At 61.2% G+C, this 21,167-nt stretch overlaps 1 protein-coding gene across 6 annotated transcripts; it reads right to left on the bottom strand.

The window, feature by feature from the left end:
- Window positions 1-3,301: 3,301 nt before the first annotated feature.
- ENDOV (endonuclease V) lies at window positions 3,302-21,154 on the bottom strand. 6 transcript variants are annotated; one of them, XM_077854539.1, is made up of 10 exons: window positions 21,048-21,154; window positions 20,521-20,692; window positions 15,687-15,821; window positions 15,393-15,432; window positions 14,463-14,596; window positions 13,248-13,316; window positions 12,863-12,991; window positions 11,139-11,209; window positions 10,376-10,434; window positions 3,302-3,456 (listed from the first exon to the last, which is right to left on the bottom strand). In XM_077854539.1, exons 1-10 carry the CDS (start codon window positions 21,101-21,103, stop codon window positions 3,437-3,439), a joined length of 885 nt encoding a protein of 294 aa, XP_077710665.1. In that variant the 5' UTR covers window positions 21,104-21,154; the 3' UTR covers window positions 3,302-3,436. The 6 variants fall into 6 exon arrangements, with proteins under 6 accessions (XP_077710665.1, XP_077710664.1, XP_077710666.1 ...); XM_077854538.1 differs by lacking the exon at window positions 3,302-3,456 and adding an exon at window positions 5,440-6,458; XM_077854540.1 differs by lacking the exons at window positions 3,302-3,456; window positions 10,376-10,434 and adding an exon at window positions 5,440-6,458.
- Between the last annotated feature and the right edge of the window lie 13 nt (window positions 21,155-21,167).

Here is a 21,167-nt window from a genome sequence, read left to right as displayed (position 1 = left end):
CCAAGCTGCCCCCCGCCCCGCTGCCGTTTACCGTGTTTTCCTCCCTCCTCCCAGCGCCCCCGTGTGTGGGGCGAGCGTGCAGACACACACACACAGACGCACACGCCCCCGGGCCGCCTCTGCTCCCCTCACATCTTGCCTTTGTTTTGCTTCAGCGGGGCTCGAATGGGGACACGCTGCACTCACAATTGGCAGCTTCCTCCGGTCCCCCCACGGAGGTGCCATATGTCAGTGTCATGAATAAGCACGAGGCTCCGGGGCAGGGAGGGCTGGGAAGTGGCAGCTGCCAATCACCGCTGAGGAGACGTGAGGGGGCCATCCCTGGGTGGGGGTCGGCTGCACGGTGGGGGGAGGCCGGGGGGCACAGCCCGGGCCGAGCCACGGGAACAGCGCTGGTCCTGACCCAGAGGGACCGCCGCGTTCCTGGAGACCAAGCAAGCCCGGAAGGCGCGGTGGCATTGGTGGCCCCCGGCCCTGCCTGGTCCGCCTGTGTGCCCGCTGGCCAGCCCACACCACCTGCTCCGGGATGTCCCCCCCGCTCCCGGGCCACATCCCTCGTGTTCCTCACTCCCCGGCCTCTTCCGAGGAGTGGAAGAGGCTCCATCCGAGCCCCCCCGCCTGCCCTGTGAGTAGCTTGCGGGCCGGGCACCCGGCCGGGCACCTCTGCGGGGCACTGCTCACTCTCACAGCATCGCTGGGAACCAAGGATCACCAGCCCCATTTACAGGTGAGGAAACTGAGGCCAGAACGGTTTAAGACACTGCAAGTCCTACAGGCCCGTGGACGAGCTGCCCTCGGCTCAGTTGGCCGCTTCACTGGCCGAGGCTCGAGCCTGCGCTGTGCTGGGAGCCTGCGCCCGGCCGCCCCGAGCCCTCACCCTGACACCCGCCACTCCGCCTTGGCCTCCCTGCCTGCGGCTGCACTTATGCAGCTGGGATCCTAGAGCCACCACACAGGTCACGGTCCCCTGAATGCACACTGGTCCCTCGCAGCTCGGTCCCATCCCTGACCAGCAGTGACCAGGTCGGGCCTGAGCCCGCAGGTGGTCATGAGGTGAATGAATGATGGACAGAGGCAGGCTGCGAGGCAAGAGCAGCGCACCGAGGGGCCCTTAGCGTGACTGCAGAGGTGTGTGTCCTGGGGCGATGGAGGCCGGGCCCCGCCCCCCTGGGCACCCCAGGCCTCTGCCTTCATTCCAGGCCCTGCTGGAGGCTGAGGCGGTGACTGCTGGGGATCAGATTAACCGCTCCAGGTTAATTGGCTGTCCCCCGCTACCAGCATGACAGATCCTGCTTGACATTTCCCTAGATAGTTGATACCCAAGTAATTTGTCATGGAGACCTTGTTATATGCCAACTAGGTCCCCTAAGCCGTCAGCGTCTGTGCCCCAGAAACAAGATTGGCAAGTTAATAATGGAACCTTAATCACGCTGTCTCCTGCTGGCATTGGGAGAGAATTACCCAGAGACAAGATGGGGCATCGCTGGGCAGAGGCCCTGCTTTCTAGGGCCTTGGAACAGAGCATCCTGAGAGATCCTGAAGCCACTGCCCCTTCCCGAGAAGGTCCCCTCCCCTGGCTCCCAGCGGGGTGTGCCCTTCCTCTGGTGAGTGTTTCGTCCACTGAGGACCTCCCTCCATGGGTGCGCTGATTCACTGCCTGGCTCCACCCTAGCCACGGCGATCAAGCCAAGCAGGGACCGTGCTCGGGCTGGGTCAGCCTGTACCCAGGGCCATGGCCCTGGCGCTTTCGCCAGAGCCTTTGGGACTGGAGGGGGCACTCTGCCTGGGAACATACAGGGGAGAATGTAAGCCTGGGGCTGCCGCCAGCCACCCGGCCCCCCGAAGAGAGAGGCCCCCAGAACAGCGCCCACAGGGAGAAAGCAGGTGTGTGGTGCAGCCAGGCCGCCCGCAGTCGCTCTGCTCCTAGCGTGAACTAACAAGCTCGCTTTTGCTTCCTGTGATTTACGTCGGCTTCTGTCGCATGCAATTTGCAGGGTTCTCAGCTCAAACACCTCCAGGCTCTCACCCCAGGATTTGAGCCCACCTGCAGAACCTGTGTAGGGCCTGATCTCAAATGAGCACAGAGGGGCACCCGGGCAGGAAGACAGCCAGGGGGAGGACAGGGCCAGAGCTGGCAGGGAAGGGATTTTTCAGGGTGGCACAGCCTCTGCCCTAGGGAGGGGGTGGCAGGGTGAGGAAGGAGTAAAAGTAGGGCAGGGGCTCTCTGGTGGCACCCCTGTGGCGGCAGCAGCTCCAGCACCACGGACAGCGGCGGCCCCCCCCACCTGCAGCCAGGCAGCCCTGCGGAGCGCATGGTGGCTTCTCCAGGGTCCCTGAGGGTCCCACATCATGAAATGAGACAGTGTTGATAGATACCTGAGGGTCATCACGGTATCCTTGCACCTTAGAGACAAAAACTCTTCTGGGGAGTTTAAGCAAATCAGCCACTTTCCCAGGTCTCTGATGGGAGACCAGAAGGGACACAGGTTTCTGGGTGAGGGTGAGGGTGGAGTTGTTGCTCTCCGATACTCGCTCTCGAGAAGCCACCGGATGGTGCACACCACTAGTGCAAGGGAGCAGACCCAAACAAAGGACTACTGCACAGAACCCACGAAGGAGGGGACTCAACACAGGAGAGATTAGGGTGGAGACATGTCCTTGGTGATGGGTGTGTAGCAGGTGTACAAGGCAATCGAGAAAGGTGGGCATAGGAGGAACGGCTCGGAGTTAGCTGGGTTTTGCTGCTAACAAATTGTCCCAGAACAAAGATCTAGTGTCTCGCACAGTTTCTGAGGGATAGGAACCCAGGCGTATGCTGGCTAGCTGGTTCTGGTTCAAGGTCCCTCATGAGGCTGCACTCGGGATGACAGCCAGGACTGTGGACATGGAAAGTGTGCACTTAGAGGATGGCTTCCTCACATGCTGAGCGGCTGGTGGGCTCCGTTCCTTGCCATGAGGACTCCACAGAGCAGCTTATGACATGGCAGCTGCCCTCAAAGTGAACGATGAGAGAGAGAGAGAGCGCCATCAAGAAAAAAGTCCCAACAATCAATGTGGCCAGAGGACTGCACAAGCCTGGGGGCCGTGGACCGCTGGGCACCATCTCGGGGGCTGGCTACCACAGGCTCTATGGGCCACAAACCAAATTCAGAGATGGCTTGATGTTTTTCATGTACCAAATAAAGAGACTTCTATTTTTGTTGCAGGGTTTAGGGATGAATAAGTAATAGGCACACAGAAAATAACCCAAAACACGAGGCAATTATTAAGTCCAGGAAAAACAAGAGTTTGTACGAGAAAGATGTTGTTATGATACGTTACTGGGGCGTGAGTAGCATGAACGAAGAAACAATAACACACACACAGAATTAGGATTCGGCCAAATGGAGATGAGTGGAAGGAAAGTGTGTGTGAACAAACTCTCAACAGCAGAAAGTCAGTGGATAATTTCTAAATCTGAAAGAAAAAGAGCAACATTACCATGTTGTTTAGAAGTAAACACCAAAACAAACTAACTAAAATAACAACATTTTGCCTTGGAGAAGAGGAAATCAGGAACAGAGAGGGGTGGGGGGGGGAAGGAGCTGCTGGTTTTTCATTACAAGTCTTGCCCTCCCCCACATCCCTGCGTCCGGCCTGGGTCCTCCCGCCTGCCCACAGGGCCCTCCGCGGGCCCCCACCCTTTTCTTCCCTCTCTGTTGCCCTAGGTCTGCTTGCCTGTCTCTCTGGGACAGCGAGCCCACCTTCACTGCCCCCTTCCCCATTCTTCAGCCTGTTGGGTGGGGTAGGATCAGATGGAGGGGGGCCCAGCCCCGTCCCCAAGCAGTAGCTGTCCCTGTCCCCAGCACCGCCTATGGTGGTAAGAAACTGCCAGAAGTTGCTCCTGCTTCCTAGGGAGGTGAACTGGGGATAGCGGGCTGTGCTCCATCATTTCCATGACACTTGCCTAATTACCCAGTGTGCTATTCATTTGGATGTCAGCGCTGCCGCATGCCTGTGCCTTTAATTAATAATTTGGTAAAACTCCATGCAGGGCCTGGCCAGGGCAGTGCAGCAGGAACTGCTGGGGCTGGGACAAATCTGGAGGGGGTGGGCCCGGCTAGTAAGGGACTCCGCCTCCCCCAGCGAGTGCAGAGGCCTTGGGCTGGAGCTTAGGACTCTGGCTCCTTGTCCACCTGTTCCCACCAGGCCCTGAAGGCCTAGGGGAAGCCCCTGCAGGGACCCATCCAGGAAGAGGCAGGAAGACAGACCCCGAGGGGTGCATGTATACCAGTGACTGGGGTCCACGTAGGGGGATTAGTTCCCCTGGAGCCCAGGGGCCTTTGGGCCCTGGAGAGTTGGGACCCCAGGAGCCCAGGAGGAGGAGTGAGGGATGCTCAAAGGTGCTGAGGAGCTGGGCTAAAAACCAGGCTCAAACAGGGGTTGGGGGGGATGTCCCTGGGACAGTTGGGATCATGGCCAGGCCTCCCCCTGAGGCCTGGCTTTGGCCTGATCGTGAAGAGCCACTCCCAGCCCTGGGTGCCCTGCATTCCTGAATGCCCCAAGAGAGGGGAGGGTGCATGGGCTGGGGTCCCCAGAGTGGGGAGACCCAAGGGGCCCAGGTGTGACCTGCAATGGCCAGGCCAACCCACCTCACGGGAGCCTCTTATTCCCAGCCCTTGAGCAGGGTGGGGACTTAGGGAAGGGGCGAGGAGGCCACTGGGTTAACAGGAAGATCTATTTGGATCGGACTTGAATTATTGAGTGGCTCAAGACTTATTCTTGGCTCTGGGGCAGGCAGTGGTCTGTGAAGATAGACATCATCTCGGCCCTATTTTTAAGGTTCTGTGGGAAGAAGCTGAGACACCACCCACCCAGCGCCCCCACACGCCCTCTGCACTGGGGCGAGAGAGCAGAGAAGAGCTCCTGAGGTGGGGGTGGAGGGGGCAAGACATGCCACCCAGGAGCCCCCTCCCCACACCCACACCTCACGCTTTCTGGGTCTCCCGAGAATGACCCTGGCTCGCAGGTCCCCACCTGCCCCTCCATCTGCGTCTGTGCACACCGCCCTGCCACCGCCCCTCTGCTGGACCTCCCAGCCTGGCCCACGTCTGACCCCTGCATCCCGATCCCTGAAGCCCAGCCCCTTCTGAGAAGCCCTGGCTGTTTTCCCACTCGTGTCCTCAGGGTGGGCGGGCTCTCAACAGACTGCCAAAACCCTCTACCTCTTTGAGGCATCTCTGATCTGTGCTCAGTGCCTTGGTTGGCCATGGGAAGGGCTGAGGGGCCACGGCACCCCACACTTCTGTGGGTTCTCTATGGGCAGGCCAGCACTGCCCTGATATCAGAGCCGGACAAAGACATCACAAGAAAACTACAGACAAATAACCCTTAGGAATATCGATCTGAAAGTCCTCAACAAAATACCAGCAGATCAAATTCAGCAGCACAGTAAAAGGATTATACATTGTGACCAAGTGCAATTTATTTCAGAAATGCAGAGTGGCTCAAAATATGACAATGTAACCCATGCAGCACAGCACATGACGGAGTGAAGGAAGGCGATCGTTTCGACAGGTGCAGAGCAGCGGACAAACCCAAGCCCCGCTCGTGATAAAGACACAGACTAGGAACAGAAGGAAGCTCCTTCAACCTGAAAAGGGCGTCCGTGAAGAGCCCGCGGCCCACGCCGTCCTCACGGGGGACCGAGAGGTTCTTCCTAAAATCGGGAGCCAGACAAGGACGCCTGCCCTCGCCACTGGAATCCAATGTCCTACTGGAACTTCTAGCCAGACAATCAGGCAGGGAAAGGGCAGAAAAGACATTCAGATCGGAAAGGGAAAAGTAAAACTATCTCTATTTGCACATAACATGATCTTACACGGAGAGCACCCTGAAGAGTGTGTGCACACGTGTGCAACACGCACACACACACAATCCGAGCTAACAGATTGTAGCACAGCTGGAGGATGCAAGACAGAATCAGATGTGTTTCTGCACACACTAGCCACGAACAATCCAAAAACGAAATCAATAAAACAATTCCATTTGTAATGGCATCAAAAGGAATACTTAGGGACAAATTTAATCAAATGAAGTGTAGGACTTGTGCACCGAAGGGGCGCCTGGGGGCGCAGTTCAGTGGGCATCCGACTCTTGATGTCGGCTCAGGTCATGATCTCAGGGTCGTGGTGTCGAGCCCCGCATCAGGTTCTGCGCTCAGCAGGGAGTCTCCTTGGGATTCTCTCTCTCCCCCTCTGCCCCTCCTCCCCACCGTCTCCCTCCCTCTCAAAACCAAACAAACAAAACCCAGAGACTAGCGCGCTGGAAACCACACGGCCACTGGAAAGAAGCTGACGAAGTGAAGGAAAAGCACCTGGGTCAGTCGGCGCCGCGCCCATCAAGTCCAGCTGCCTCTCAGCCGAAATGGACGAGCTGGTCCTGAAACTCTTACGGAATTGCCGGGGACCCCGCAGAGCCTATAGAAACATTACCTCAGAGTGGGCCAGAGATCGAAACGGAAGGGCTGAAGCCACAGCATTCCCAGGACGTCTCCCTGACCCTGGATTAGGCAGGGGTTTCTTACCTTCCCTTCCTTCCTTCCTTCTTTTTTTTCTTTTTTAGATTTTAATTAATTAATTAATTAATTTATTTATTTATTTATTCATGAGAGACACACACAGGCAGAGAGAGGAGCAGACTCCATGCGGGGAGCCCGATGTGGGACTCGATCCCGGGACCCTGGGGTCATGCCCTGAGCCGGAGGCAGCCGCTCCACTGCTGAGCCCCCGGGCGCCTCTAGGCAGTGATTTCTTAAATATGACGCCAAATGCACAAGCAACAGATACACTGGACTTGATCAAATTAAACAGCTTTCATGAACCCAGAACACTGCCTAGGGAGTGACGAAGCAGCCCCAGAGCAGGAGAGCGTGTGAGTCACGTCCCTGAGAAGGCAGCTCAGCAAGAGCACAGCCCCACTTCAGACAGGGCCAAGGATTTCTGTAGACATTCCTTCCAGAAGGACGACAAATGGCCAAGGATCACTCAAGAAAGTGCTCCACGTCCTCTGTCATTAGGGCAATGCACGTCCCCCCCCCCCCTCCGGGATGGCCAGAATCAGGAGGGCAACAAGAATGTCGGTGACGGAGTGGACACGGGAGCCCCACGGCCTGCTGGCGAGGATGTGGAAGGGCACAGCTGCCGTGGAACGTGGCGGGAAAACTGCATGGCTCTTCCCCAAAAGGCAGACCCACGGCTGCCAAAGGGCCCAGAAGCTGCCCTCCTGGGTGGACGCCTGCGAGGACGGAAATCCCAGGTTCATACAAACACCCGTCTACCTGGCACCCAGAGTTGCCAGGCAGGGGTGGGGGGTGACTGCTAACGGGGACGGGGGCTCCCTCTACAGTGACAGGGCAGCCTGGGAACTAGACAGCAGGTCTGACTGCACAAGAGTCTGTATCTAAAAACCACCAAATTGTCCACTTAAAAAAAAAAAAAGGCTTAAAATGGCAGCTTTTGTGATGTGACTTCAATTTCACAACGAAAACGACTCGGGTGAGTGGTCCGCAAACTTCTCTCCAGGCTCTGGTCTGGTCTTCCCTGATGGGGAGGAAAGAGGGATGGGGACGCCACGGCGCCAGGGCTCTCAGAAGAGCCCCCTCCCACCCCGGGGGGGAGCCAGGGCCACCTGCCCGCACCTGCTGCGACACGGCGCCAATCCTCCCAGCCCCCAGGAGGCAGGAGAGACGGAAGGCACGGTCTGGGCCCGGGAGGCCTGGTCCTAGGAGCCCGTCTGGCCCTCACTGACCCCGCACTCGGGGGGCCTGGGGTGGTGGGAGAGGCTAGGAAGAGATGAGGACTCCTGCTTCCCGTTTCTTCCTTCTCGCTGGAGTTGACAGCACAGCCCCACAGACAGACGGCCACCAACCCCGGCCGCCACGGGCCAGCTCCCCTCGGCAGGACTGGCGGAGCCGGGCTCCGCGGCGGCACCGGTGTCTGTAGGGCACAGCCTTGCCCCGGCCGGTTGGTGAGGGGCAGTGGGGCCAGCCGCCTCCACCTGCACTCCCGACGCCCCACACCTGGTCCCGATGCGCCCCGGGCGGGGAGAGGCCCAGGTGACGTCAGGAGGGCAGCGGGTGTGGAGAGCCCTGCTGCTGGTGGCGGGCAGGAGACCTGGGCAGTGGGCTGGCCGCCTGGCACAGTACCCCACGCTCTGGGCACTGCCAGCTCTCCCTGTCCTGCCTCAGACCCTCCTCCCAGAAAACAGGTGTCCTCCGGGCCTCGCTGGGCCTGGGGACGGGGTGGGGAGAGGCGCTGAGCCCGACGGTGCAGCCCTGCTGGCTCTCAGGACCACGGCTGGCCTTAGCTGCCGCGTGACCCGCCCCTGGAGGGGCCCCGCTGGGGCTGCTTGTGCCGGGGACCCCGTGCCCCTCACACCTCACAGAGGCCTACCCGGGACAGACGCTGGGGTGCTGGACTCCCATGTGTTTGTTTACAGGGAACAGGGCCCACCACTGGGTGAGAGACTACATGTAACCTCACACCTCACCCACCAAACCTGGGGTGCTTACGACCCCGGAGAGAAGGCAGGCCCCGAGTGCGAGGTCATACCTCGGAGCTCCGTCAAATGCTGTGTCACACTTTCCCGGGGGACAGCCTTGTGCCTCAGTCCCAAAGCAGGGAGAACGGGGCCACCTTGGCAGAGGTGAGCTGGAAGTCCCACTGTCAGGATGCTGGGGTGCAGGGTCTGAAGTCGGGGGCATAGCACCAGGGCCCGGGGTCCTGCTGAGGAGGACAGCTGGGGCTCCCTGCACACCCCAGCCCCGATGAGTCCCAGGCCCAGGATTGGGAGGAACGGAAGCTATGCTCAGAAAGGAGAGGAGGTGCCAGGGGAACACCTGTGGAGGCAGCAGGAGTGGGACAGGAGGATGGAAGCCAGCCTGGTCCTCCCCACAGATAGGAGTCCCTGGAGGGCCCCTGTGGAACATGCTGGGACCTGCTCAGCCCACTGGGCCGGAGGAGAGCCCCTGAGCATCTTGGTGGCACCCCACAGCCCCACCTGTCCTGGGCAGTCCTGCTTCCTACTGAGAGGCCCCAAACAGGAGCCACGACCCTACGTGCCTGCCCCCAGCCACCTGGCCTTCCCTGGTGAAAGCAAGAGGGGACGGCGGCCAGCACCCTGCCGGCCCAAGCCGCAGCCTGCCTCGCTCACTGTCCCCCCCCCCCCCCTGCTCCCGGGGGTCTGGGTCCCCAGAGAGGAGCTCACTTCCAAAGGGAGGTGCTGGGGCAGGAAGCGTGGAGACCCAAGGCCGTCCCAACCGGGACCAGCAGCTCTCTGACAAACAGCAGGAGTGGCAAGAAATCATACTTCCCAGCGAATGCCAGCGTGGGGAGGGAGCCTGGGGGCTGCGGCTGGGCCTGCCCCCCACCCACAGCCTCTCAACAGTGAGACACGAGACCCAGACTGGGTGGGGGGCATGTCGCGTCCCCACAGTGGAGGCGGGGCCTGTGCTGAGAAGGGGGGCGCAGCGAGGGGACGCTGATGGCAGTCCAGCCCAGGGCAGACGTGCCCCACCGGCTTCCCAGACGGGGCTGCCCACCTTCACAGCCCCTGCTCGGAGCGGAGGGCCCAAGCCCCTCCCCTCAGATACCAGCGCGGGTCCTCTGGCATCCAGGCTGCCCCATGTGTCCCTGTGCCCTAGCGAACCAGCAGCAGGAGAGCTGGCAGATGGGCAGGGCAGCTAGGGACCGCGCCCCGCCACCCCAGCAGGTGCTCTCCTGGGTCAGGGCGGAGGGGACTCAGTGTGGCCGACTGGTGGAGACCAGGGGAAGAGCTGGTTTAAAATGAACCCTGGAAAATAAAAAAGCAAAAGCCAAGGAAGCGGTGGTGTGTGCGCCGAGGGGGAGACGGACGGGCGGCCAGGGACAGACAACGCAGTCTGGCAGTCTTAAGCCCACCTGGGCACTTTTAGAAAAAAACAGAAAACACCAAAAAATCCCCCTGAACACTGAACGCCCCTCTCCTGCTCTTGGGGAAGCAACGTGACACTCCCTCCAGGTCTGACGCTCTGTGGCGAGTGGGCGGTCTCCTGCAGGTGGTCTCTGGCCGAGCTCTTGGCCGCCTCGTGACGAGACCTCGGAGCAGGACGGGCAGTCCCCGGGCCCACCCAAGCTGGGGCAGGCCTGCTGCCACCCCGTGCGTGGTGTGGCCAGCGTGCGCTGGGGCCTGGGTGCTCCACCCATCATGGGGGCGCCGTCCCCCAGTCACGACTCCGAGCAGGAGCTGGACGTCAGACAGCTGGGAGTCTCATGTGACCGCTGCACCCCCTACTGCTGCCGGGCTTTCCGGTGTGTCTTCGGGCCTCAGCTGTGTGCCTCAGGGGGGCTGCCCTCACCTGCGGGCTCTTCCGAACCTTCCTTGGGGCACACCTTTGGCTTCTGTAGTTTCTGACTCCTGGTAACGACATCGAGGAGGGGCAGCATCAAACGCAGAGGCGGCCCGCAGTCCCCCTTGCTCCCCGGGGGGCCTGGAAGGTGCTGCTGATGCGAGAAGGCACAGACCCCGTGTGCGCTCCTGGGGCCAGGCCCCGCACCTGCGCGAGCTTAGCTGGGCCTAGGACGGCCCCGGACTGCGTGGAGAAAGGAGCTGGAGGTAAAGCTGATGGTGACTGCTCTGGGGCTCGCTTGTCAATGCCAGGCCCGGTCCGCATGGAGCGTGGACAGTGGGCCACAGCACCTGTCTCGTGGCAAGCTGTGGCCAGGGTCAGATAACCATCCCCACCGGCCGTGACCATCCGAGCCAGGCTCTCCCACCTGATCTTGCCAGCCCACGAACAACTACGTCTGGCACACGGATAAGGAAACCAAGGCCCAGAGAGCGTCACCACCGCAGCAGCCAGGACGAAGCCCGGGGCCACCTGACTCCCACGGCCTCCCCGTGGAGACCACGACCCAGGGCCGCGCAGGCAGTGGACAAGGCCGGTGGGGGCAGCCCTGGTGGGCTTCAGGAATTCCCGCTGGACTGGAGTCTGCCCAGGCGCCACACCTCCTGCCTCGGCTCTGCCAACCCCCAGGGACTCTGCGTCTCCCAATCGGCCCCACGGGTCAGCGGCCCCACCACAATTGCCCCACACCGTGCCAAGTGCCCCCAGAACTCACCTCTCTTGCTCTGGTGGGGGCCTGGGGCTTCCCAGGGTCCTGCGGATGTAGTCTCGAGAGCGGATGTCAGCCTGGGGAGAGGGTGGCTCTGTGAGAGGTGGTGGGCCCTGGACAGCCTGGCGGAAACACTCTTGTTCCCCAGAGAGCCCACGGAGGTAACACCAGCCATCGCGGCCCAGCCTTTGGGACAAGGACTAGAGCCCCGGGGGTGACACGATGGCAGGTCCCTGAGGGCCTGAGTGGATAGGCTCAGGAGGAGGCCCCGGGTCACCCCCCAGGATCCAGTGGAGCCGCTGGGCTCTCACTGGGTTTGTGGCCTGCGCTTCCGTGGGCTTTGCTTGTGCCCCAGCCCTGATCTCCCAGGGTCCTCCTAGCCCAGCTGGCCTGTCCCTCTGGCTCTGGTCTGCACCAGTGCCCCCTGCCCCCCGGGGAAGTGTCGACGGAAGGTTCTTCCAAGTCACTGGAATGGACAGCATCGAGGCAGACCTGAGGGAGGGGGGCTCAGGCCTGAGCGGAGACCCCCAGGCACTGCCCCAGAGGCCTGGCCTTCCAGCCCCCAGAGAGCCTCAGGGCCCCAGGGCCTGGAGCCAGAGCCAGAGCCATGTGCGGGCTGCTGCTGCCACCTGCAGGCCACCCTGCACACCAGCAGCGGGGGAAGGTCCTGGCCCCCAGAGGCGGTGGCATCTGTGAGCAGCAGGGGCGGGGGTGGGGGTGGGGATGCATCACCCCCGTGCTGAGCCCTGTGCACCCGCTATCTCCAGGCAGTGGGCCCCGGGGCCCAGCCATGTCGAGCTGACCCAGCACAGGCCGTGGGGACACGGGGGAGGCAGCAGGTACCGGGGCACCGTGGTGGGAGGATTCCAGGCCCTTGGCCCTCTTGACCTACCGCAGCACCAGCAGGAACCTGGGCTCCAGGCCTGGACGGCACAAACCAGCACCTTGTCTAGACGGGCTCCCCTGGCTCCTCTGAGCCACCCACAGAGCCTCTGCTTGTGACTCACACCCAGGTCCCTGTGGGGAAGCCTTGCTCGTGGGCTTGCACTACCCTGGCCTGGCTCCGGCCACACTTTCCTGAGTTTCCTGCTGAGACTCATTCCCACCCTAGGGCCTTTGCGAATGCAGGTCCTTGGGCCTGGACCACCTTTGCCCCTCCTCAGACTGGTCTCTTGCTGAGGAGGGCTCCTCACGGGTGCTCATTCCATGGCTTCTCTGGGACACATACCCACCCGTGACTGCTGATGCCCGGTCCCCACCCAGGCCACTGATGCAGGCCCACGGGCAGCTTGTGCTCACCTCTATCTCCTACAGGCTGAGGTTTTTCTCAGCCGAGCCAACCTGTTCCCCAAAGTTCTGCTCTCGCCCACCCCCGCTGCCGATTTAGGTGCTGGGGGCCCGGCACAGCCACCTCCTGCCACTTCCTGAGGACTGGGCCAACACAAGCCTTCCTCAGCACTGCCTGCAGCCCTGCAGGGGGCTCCCTCCCAGGCTGCTGGGCAGGTCGGGCCCTGAAGGGCTAGCCGGGGGCTGGCAGGGGTGAGCTGCCACCAGCTGAGGCTCCTGATGACCCCAGGACGGGTGCAGGAGGCTGAAGTGGCATGTAGGAGCACAGTGGACCATGGGGCCCAGGCAGGGCAGGGCCCCAGGATGAACTCTGGTCACCCCCTAGGGCGTCCCACAGGTGCTCCTGCTGAGTGGGGAGCAGATGGTGCATGTGGCCCACCCACCTGGCGCACGGGCTCTGGGCTCCGGAACCTGCAGCAGCTTCGGGTCAGGCGTACAGCAGACTCCAGGCTTATCCTGTGGCCCACGGAGACGTAGAGGGGCTTGCTGCTGTGGCTGTGGCTCTTCAGGGCCTAGGACAAGGAAGGCAAAATCAGAGCACAGTAGAGACAAGCCCTGGGGGCTCCAGGACAGATGACATATCAGCAAGTGCAGCCCAGAGGTCCTCTCAGCACAGCTGAGGGTGGTGGTGCGGGGGTTGAAGGCACTGGGCACACCCTGTGTGGGTTGGAGTGGCAGGGGGAGGTGGACAGGGTCTGGTGCACACGAACAAGTGCCTGCATGTTTGTGGGTGCCGCCTCCTTGGGGTGCGGGCCGCTGGCCACTCACCATGCCCAGGACAGTCCCAGAGCCTCCTATCAGAGGAAAGGTGTCTCCTTCAGCCTGTAGAAGTCGTATCTAGAAAGCAGGAAGAGAAAGCATGGAAAAAGTCTTTTTTCGGTGAAGGGCAGGCCTGTGTTTTTGGAGTCGGACGCTAGGCAAGGAGGGGAAGGGCTCAGGTCCGCACATGGTCTGCAGCCGCTTCTTGCAAAGCCACGCAGCCTAACGGCTGTCCTGCGAGCGGACTTGGTGTCCAGGAGGACATCCCAGCGCCATCTGACCCTGACCAGGCCCTCGGAACCCAGTTCTCCCCTCCTTGTTCTGCGGCTGAGGAATCGCGGGGCCTGGAGAAGGGGCGGCAGGCAGCCCACCCAGGCCACAGTGCTAAGGGTGGAGGTGCCAGGCAGGGACGGAGGCCTGGCGAGCGCCCACCCTGCCTGGCTGGTGGACACACAGGTGCTCCCCTCGGGCCAGGACCACTTCCTGCTGCTTTGTCTCCTGTGAGGAATTGGAGTATGTTTGATTCGACCCAACAAGTCTTTTAGGGGCGAGCATTAGTCCACTGAGTGACTCAGAAGCCTCCTAAATGTGCTCTGGGCTCCCCGTCAACTCCATCAACAACTGTTCTGTGCAGGCACAGCATTGCCTGGAGAAATGAGACAGATGTGATCATTGTTCTCCGAGCCTGCCACCCAGCGGTAGAGCTGGATGTGTCCCCGGGTCTCTCTGGAGTGGGGTGTCACATTCCCAGTGCCAGCCTTGAGGCCAAACGAGGGAGATGCTGGGAGAAGGTGGGGCAAGGAAGCTCCGAGGCAGGCCGGGCAGCAGCGTCCTGCAGGCCCCGCGCTGGGGGCGGGGAAAAGCACAGAGGGCCATACGGGCTCCCAGACGCCCTGTGCCCAGTAATTGGAGGCCCTTCCCCTATAGGAGGTGCCACAGCAGCACAAAGGTGGTGGTGATGGGGAGGCGAGCACGTGCCCAGGAGGCTGGGGGAGCTCAGCGGCTACTCCTCCACGCTGGCAGTCTGCGGTCGTGCCCCACGACCCACGGGGGAAACAGGGCACGCACAGAGAGGTAGGGAGCCAGGATGGTGAGGAGCGCGCCAGCAGGCCAGGGCTGGACCAGAGGTGTGTACGGGGCAGGTCACTGGGGCCGTCCGAGCTGCATGCCCCCCAGGCCCTGTGCTCGCCCTCCCCGCGGGCAGGCCATCGCCCCATCCCTCACCTTCTCCTTGTGCTGGGCGTTGTTCTCCAGCCCGTCCACCTGCAGGAGTTTCTTGGCCACCCCAATGCAGGGCAAGTCCGTGAGGATGCCAAGGTGGCAGGCCACCCCAAAGCCTACAGGGGCAGAGGGTGAGGCTGGGCTGGAGGGTCAGCGAGCCTACCAGGCTAGAGACTGTGGAGACGGAGGGCAAATCAGAACCCGCTGAGTCTCCCCAGGTAAACAGAGGCCTGTGGGCAGACTGAGGACCGGGACAGGACTGGGAGAGCCAGCTCGACAAGGGACGTGGCCCCCTGCCCCAACCTCACGGTTGTCGGGCTGGGGTGGAAGATGCTCCTTCCTCCTGGAGAGGTCAGGAGCCTGATTAGCTCATGATACTTCACCCCAGTTCTCCTCCCACTTTCTGGCACTTTCTATCCTCCTGTTTCTTTGGCAGCTGCCGTCAGGCCTCTGCGTCACCCTCCTGACACACACTTGGGGCTCCCGCCAGGCAGTGCGCATGTGGGCGCCCAGAGGTCCCGGGGCCAGCCTGCCCAGCTCCCCCTGCGGACCCACGCCCAGGCCCATGATGGAGGGGGAGAGCTCCCCTCTCCCTCGGTCGCTCTCCGGAGCCGGCGTCCCAGTGCCCAGTTGGGTGCAAGCTTCTCGGTGTCAGCGGGGAACGGTTTCGGTAGAAGGCCTGTCACCACTCAGTGGGCAGCCCATCAGACAGGCCAGCGAGGCAGTGGTCAGGGTGCTGGCTGGGCAGGCAGGAAGGAGGCGGGCTGACAGGAAGCGGGACTCTGCTGGCCGGGAGCCCGACAACGAAGTCAAGGCCAGAAAGTGTGGCCGGGGCCCGGCTGGCAGCAGAGGGGCCTGGGCGGGTGCGCACACTCTGGGAGGACGGGTCAGAACTGGCCCCTCCTGGGCCCTGTCTTTTGGGAGCAGGATTACCTCGGTGGTGGAGAACCCCATTTCCATCCACAAAGAGGACCTGGAAGAGCCACAGGGGAAAGTCAGTCAGCCGAACGGCCCTCACCCATCAGGCCAGGGAATCCTGCAGCAAACAGTCTGGGATCACCACTCCCGGGACAGGCGGCTTTTGAGAAATTCTGATCCCTCCCCTCCAGGTCAAAGTACATCTTCCCAGCGAGGTCAGAGGACTCCCCGTGCAGTGCGGGATGCAGCCCGCAGAGGCCGTCCCTCCTGGGCGGAACCGAGGGCCCTTTTTGCAGTCGGGGTACCTGCCTGGGGCACCATGTGGGGCTCCTTCTCCTGCAGCCGCTGCACCGCATCCACCAGGAAGGGCACCTCTCGGAAGGCCAGGAAGCCCGACATGTAGGGAGCCGTCAGGTTAACCATGCTGCAGTCCTCATACACCACCTGTCGCCGGGCATCCAGGTCACGGGTGGGCGCAGCCTCGGCCCTTTGTCTCTCAGGCCTGCTGCTGCGGCCATCCCCCTCCCCAGCCCCCGGGCCCACTACCTCCAGCCTTGCCTATCTGGGGGGAGAGTGCCTGGTGGCAAGGTGATCCACCGGGGATTCAGCCTGCAGCCTCCCGAGGTGCTCGCACACCCGCTGCACCAGGCCCTCCTCCTGGGGCGCCCTCTGTCCACCGCGTACCTGCCTATCGGGGGGCTCAGGGAAGACAAAGGGCAAGAGGCACGTGTGTGCCACCAGAGCAAGGGCTTGGATGTCACTGTTGCCCATGAGCGGGGACTCGGGGGAGGAGAGGCCGGGTCTTCACAGGGCCTACAACCGCATGAAAGGCAACCCCGGCTCTACGAAGGGAGATTTCAAAGAATCCAGAAAAGGACAAGCGGCTTTCAGAGCTAGACAGTGTGAAAGAGGAAGGGTCCCGAGGGACAGGCAAGTGTCAAAGAGGCAGTGAGGCCGCCGGAGGAGCCAGCAGGGCGCCGAAACCACCACCTGAAGCTCCCTTGTCGCAGGCCGAGCATGGGGGCGGGGGCTGGGGCAGCCTGGGCACCATGCAGGGCCCCGGAGCGCGCGGGGCCTCGGCCGACCGCGGCCCAGGGAGAGGAGCCCGGCAGCTGGCGGCGGCGCCCACGGCAGGGTGACCCCACGGGGACGCACTGCAGTGTGGCCTCTCACATCATTGCGGCCGCTCACGTCTGACCTGCCCGCAGAGGTTCCAGAAACCCGAGGTGCCAGAGCCCGGCAGACACCCAGCCCGGGGCGCACAGAGCCACGTGGCCTCCCCGCGGGGCACGCGACAGCCAGGGCACGGCAGCTGCGGGTCCAGGCCGGGCGAGGACAGGCGGGGACCACGGCAGGCAAGGACGGCACCGGCGGGGGCGCCACCCGGGCCGGCCTCCACATGCCCGCATGAACACGATTCCCCGCGTGACCTCGGACGGCGGCGGCCCACACTCACGGCTCCACAAACACATGCTGCCCATGGGCGGTGCGGCGGGGTAGACGGCCCATCCTAAATGTGGGGGGGAGCGCGGGCAAACCCCAAACACTAGGGACGGACACGAACAAAAACATGGGCAGACGGATGGCCAGAGCACGTGACTGAAGGGGAAACCAGGGCGGCGGGGCCGAGCGAGTGGAGAGTGCGTAGGAGCCTCCATCCGAGCAACATTCCAGAGAAAAGGAAAGGTGACTCCACATGGTCAGAGCCAGCCGTGAGCTTGGGAGAAAGGGCCCTGGGCCCTCGACCGTCAGCTCAGGGTGAGTGAGAGAAGAGGAGGAAAGGAAGCGGGTGCCACACTGGGCACCCCCTGCCCCGAGCCCACGTGACCCCAGGGCAGCAGGGGACATGCACTGCCCCCTGCCCCCCCCCCCCCCCGCTGCCCCAACCTTACTCCCCAGAGAGCAGGACCAGCTCGAGGCGACCGGGGAGACGGGACACGGACAGGGTTCTGGAGGTACTGCGGACCCCGAGGTCTGCTGTTATGTAGGTCCCTCAGGACAGGCCTGTAGGGGGGCCCCCAGGTGAGCTGTCAGCACCTGGGGAGACACCTGCGGATCCCTCAGCGTGCACACACATGCACAAAATACGACATCCATCGGCAACAGCTGGATCTAAGCAGAGTATACGGTGTTCAACGTGTCATTCTTCCAATGTATCCACGTTTACGCATTTTGAAGTTAAATATCAGGAAAAAGTGAAAAACCTCAATTGCGTAATGGGTGTGTGGGCACGATCCGGACGGTCAGTAATCTCCGAGAAGATCTGCAGGTCTCACCCTAAGTCGGTGACGTGGCCCCGAAATACCCCGTCTCTTCGGTGCACTGCGGCCCACCGAACTCAGGTGCGGCTCGGTTCAATGCTGGCGCCTGATGCAAAGATGGACCTGCTGACTGCGGGCCCGCCAGAGGCCCAGCAGCACGGGAGCTGCATGTCACATGGGCGAGCCTCTGAGGACACAGCGGACCACATGGACGAAGCACAGAGTGGTGTCCAGATGATGGAAGGGTGGACGTTCAGGAAGGCGGGTCTGCGCTCTGCTGCCGGAGGCACAATCGACAAGTCACAAACATTTCAGCTTCCCGCGGAGAACACACTAACCAGGTGTCCGACCATGGGATGGGCTGTTGTGAGGCCCCCATTCATCAGGGGTGCTGAGGACGGGATTCCTGGCTGCACAGAAGACGCACCAGGGCCTCCCACCCCGGCTCTACTCTGTGATCACAGGGACGCTTGCTGAAAAGATTTCCAGGTTGTACGCTTGGAGATTTTTTTTTTTAAAGGAAATGAATTAGGGCTCTGGAATCTATATATATATATATATATATACATATATATATATATACACATACATATATATATATATTTTAAACTTTATTGAGGTACAATTTACTGCTATGAAGTTCACTTGAAGTGTATAATTCAATGTTTTTATTTACGGAGCTGTACAACCATCTGATGCCCCACAGCACCAATAAACCTTGCCTCTGCTACCAGTCACACCCCATCCACCCCTCTCCCTAGCCCTCAGCAACCAGGCATTTACTTTCTGTCTCTGGATCTGCCTATGGGGTTTGCATCTCTAACACAACTCAGGAGACTGATGGGGGCAGACCCGTGATCAGGCTTTTAGGAGCCTCTGCACCACACTCCGTCCAAGCTCCTTGCCCAGTCTAAGCTCCCACAGCACAGGACGACGAACACTGACCCCATCCCAGGGGCAGGCACTCTGCTCTCTGCCGGGGTTACAAGAGGAATACAGGATCACCCCACCCTTGAGAACCCAGTCAGTGCGGAAACTGTTAATGTAACGGAAGAAGCACCGCATGAGACAGAGACCACGGACAGGGATGAGAAGTGGCTAATCCTGCAGCCAGGACAACAGACGCGGGAGTACATGAACTGTCTTGAGAAGGGAGGTGTCCTAAGAACAGCTAACATCTATCTTTTGAGGACTTACAATGTGCCAACTAACTGCTTTCCATGGGTGATGCCATTCATCCCTCACAGTGGAGCTGGCTATCAACAGTGCCACCATCCTCAAGTTAGAAGAGGAAGTGGAAGGCCTGGGAGTGGGGGTGAAGTGGGAGGGGCAGACGGGAGGTAGGGACGCAGGCAGTCTGGCTCCCGAGGCTGTGGCTTATCCCCAAGGCCATCGTACACACTGGGCAGGGACTCTGGATCCACTAAGACCCTATATCCAGCCCTTAGCACGCAGCGGGCGCTCAGTATGTTTTTGCTGAGTTTGACTAATGGGGTCTTCCAAGTAAAGTGGAGAGACACAAGCAAGAACAAGCTGCCTTTGGGAGCAAACAGACGACAGGGAGGGTGAAACTCTGAGCAGCAGAGCAAAGGTTTCCTCGTCAACTTCTTTAGTCCAGGCTTCCTGAACTGTGGTCCCCCAACGAATCCCAGGCATACTGCTGAGTGCGTGTCTGAGGGCCTTCCCTATGGCAGGCGTTGAGCTAGGTGCCCAAGGCTACAGCTGGTGGACATGGCAATATGGTTGCTATCACCGTGGAGCTCACATTCTGGGAGGGGAGACACACCCACCAATTCCATCCAGTGCAATAAAGAGGAAAGAGAGGATACTGAGTAACTCCTGGTCTTGCGGGGTGAGGGGGGCGCTCACTGGGGGACCTGAGAAGTGAGCAAGGGTTAGCCAGGAGTAGAAACATCAGTGCAAAGGTCAGGCAGGCAGATACAGCATGGCACGTTTGAGGAATCTGAAGAAGTACTCTGGGGTGGGGAATGGGGGTTGGTGAGTCACACCTACAGCTTTACACTCAGTATGGTCAGATCCCAAAGGGTCCTTATCCTTATTAGCAAGTTCAACCCCACAGAATCGGCACTGAAATGTTTCAAGTGAACTAGGTGGTGACGTGGTCATATTTACTTTCTAGGAGAATCACTTGCAGGCAGCATGGAGAAGGCACCACAGAAGGCGATCCTGAAGGCAGGAAACCCAGTGAAAACTCCACTTGTCCCCTGCAGGACAGGTGACAGGGGCGTAGCCAGGGAAGTGGTGGCGAGGATGCAGACAGGGGGCCAGATTCCTGCAATATTTAGGAGGTGCATAAACGGGGCTAGCGTGGGATAGAGCAGGACTCCATGTGTGAACGCATCTCTGGGGATACAGAGGTGTCCAGGCCGGGCAGTTCGGGACGTGTCGCTGTGGGGTCACTGACATGGGAAGGCCCAAGAGAATAATTAGCCTGAAGTAAAGACGTGAGTCAGGGATCCCTGGGTGGCTCAGCGGTTTAGTGCCTGCCTTTGGCCCAGGGCATGATCCTGGAGACCCGGGATCGAATCCCATATGGGGCTTCCTGCATGGAGCCTGCTTCTCCCTCTGCCTGTGTCTCTGCCTCTCTCTCTCTCTCTTTCTCTCTGTCTCCGTGTCTATCATGAATAAGTTTTAAAAAAAATCTTAAAAAAAAAAAAATAAAGACGTGAGTCAATTCAGGTTCTAATTCACAGAATCTCTTTTAGTTTCTACTGCCCCCCTTTTTTCTTCAAAGGCTTCCCAACCTAATAAGGAAATCCTACAAAAGGAGAAGCAGAGTTCTACACGGGCGCTGGTCCCCGAGCCCCGCCTCTCTCACTAATGCAGCCCACGCCAGGGAAGGGTGGCCCCCGCGGGGTTACCTCGAGCTCAGGGTAGCTGAGCACCACCAGGGAGGCACAGGCGCTGGCACTGTCGCCCTTCACAAAGGACAGGTCCACGCCCCCGACCCTCTGCAGGCCTGAGAACGCGGGGTCCCGCTGCCACGCCTCGGTGTCCTGCTCCACGAGGAGGGCCTTCAGCTGAGCTTGCTCCCTGAGGGCAGACACATGTCCAGTGGCCTCCTGGCCCCGAGCGGTCCGCAGGGCTTGCGGATCTTTCCTAGGGCACTCCCGGTCTCGGGGGACGCCCCTGCGCGGCCTCACCCCTACCTTCCTGGGGTCGCTCCTGCGCGGCCTCACCCCTACCTTCCCGGGGACGCCCCTGCGTAGCCTCACCCCTACCTCTCCCAACCCCCGCCCAGACCCGGCGCCGGAAGCGAGCGCCGCCGACCCTGCAGACTACAACTCCCGAAGGCCCTTTCTTCTGCGCGCCGGAAGCGGGTCGGGCCCCCCGCAGCCCCAAAGCCGCTCCAGCCCCCCGCAACTTGGCAGTCAGCCCGCCCCATTACCGTTTCCAGAGCGACAAGATCTCCTCCGGCGGCTTCTCCGCGGCCTCCCGCGCCATGGCGCGGCCCCCAGGGCTCCTTCCGGTTGCGTCGCTTCCATCTGGCGTCACTTCCGGCGGCCCG

Source organism: Canis aureus, chromosome 16, assembly GCF_053574225.1.
Source record: "Canis aureus isolate CA01 chromosome 16, VMU_Caureus_v.1.0, whole genome shotgun sequence".
Lineage (NCBI taxonomy): Eukaryota > Metazoa > Chordata > Mammalia > Carnivora > Canidae > Canis > Canis aureus.
The sequence above is the reverse complement of the archived record's forward strand: the minus strand, read 5'-3'. Positions and strand labels throughout refer to the sequence as shown.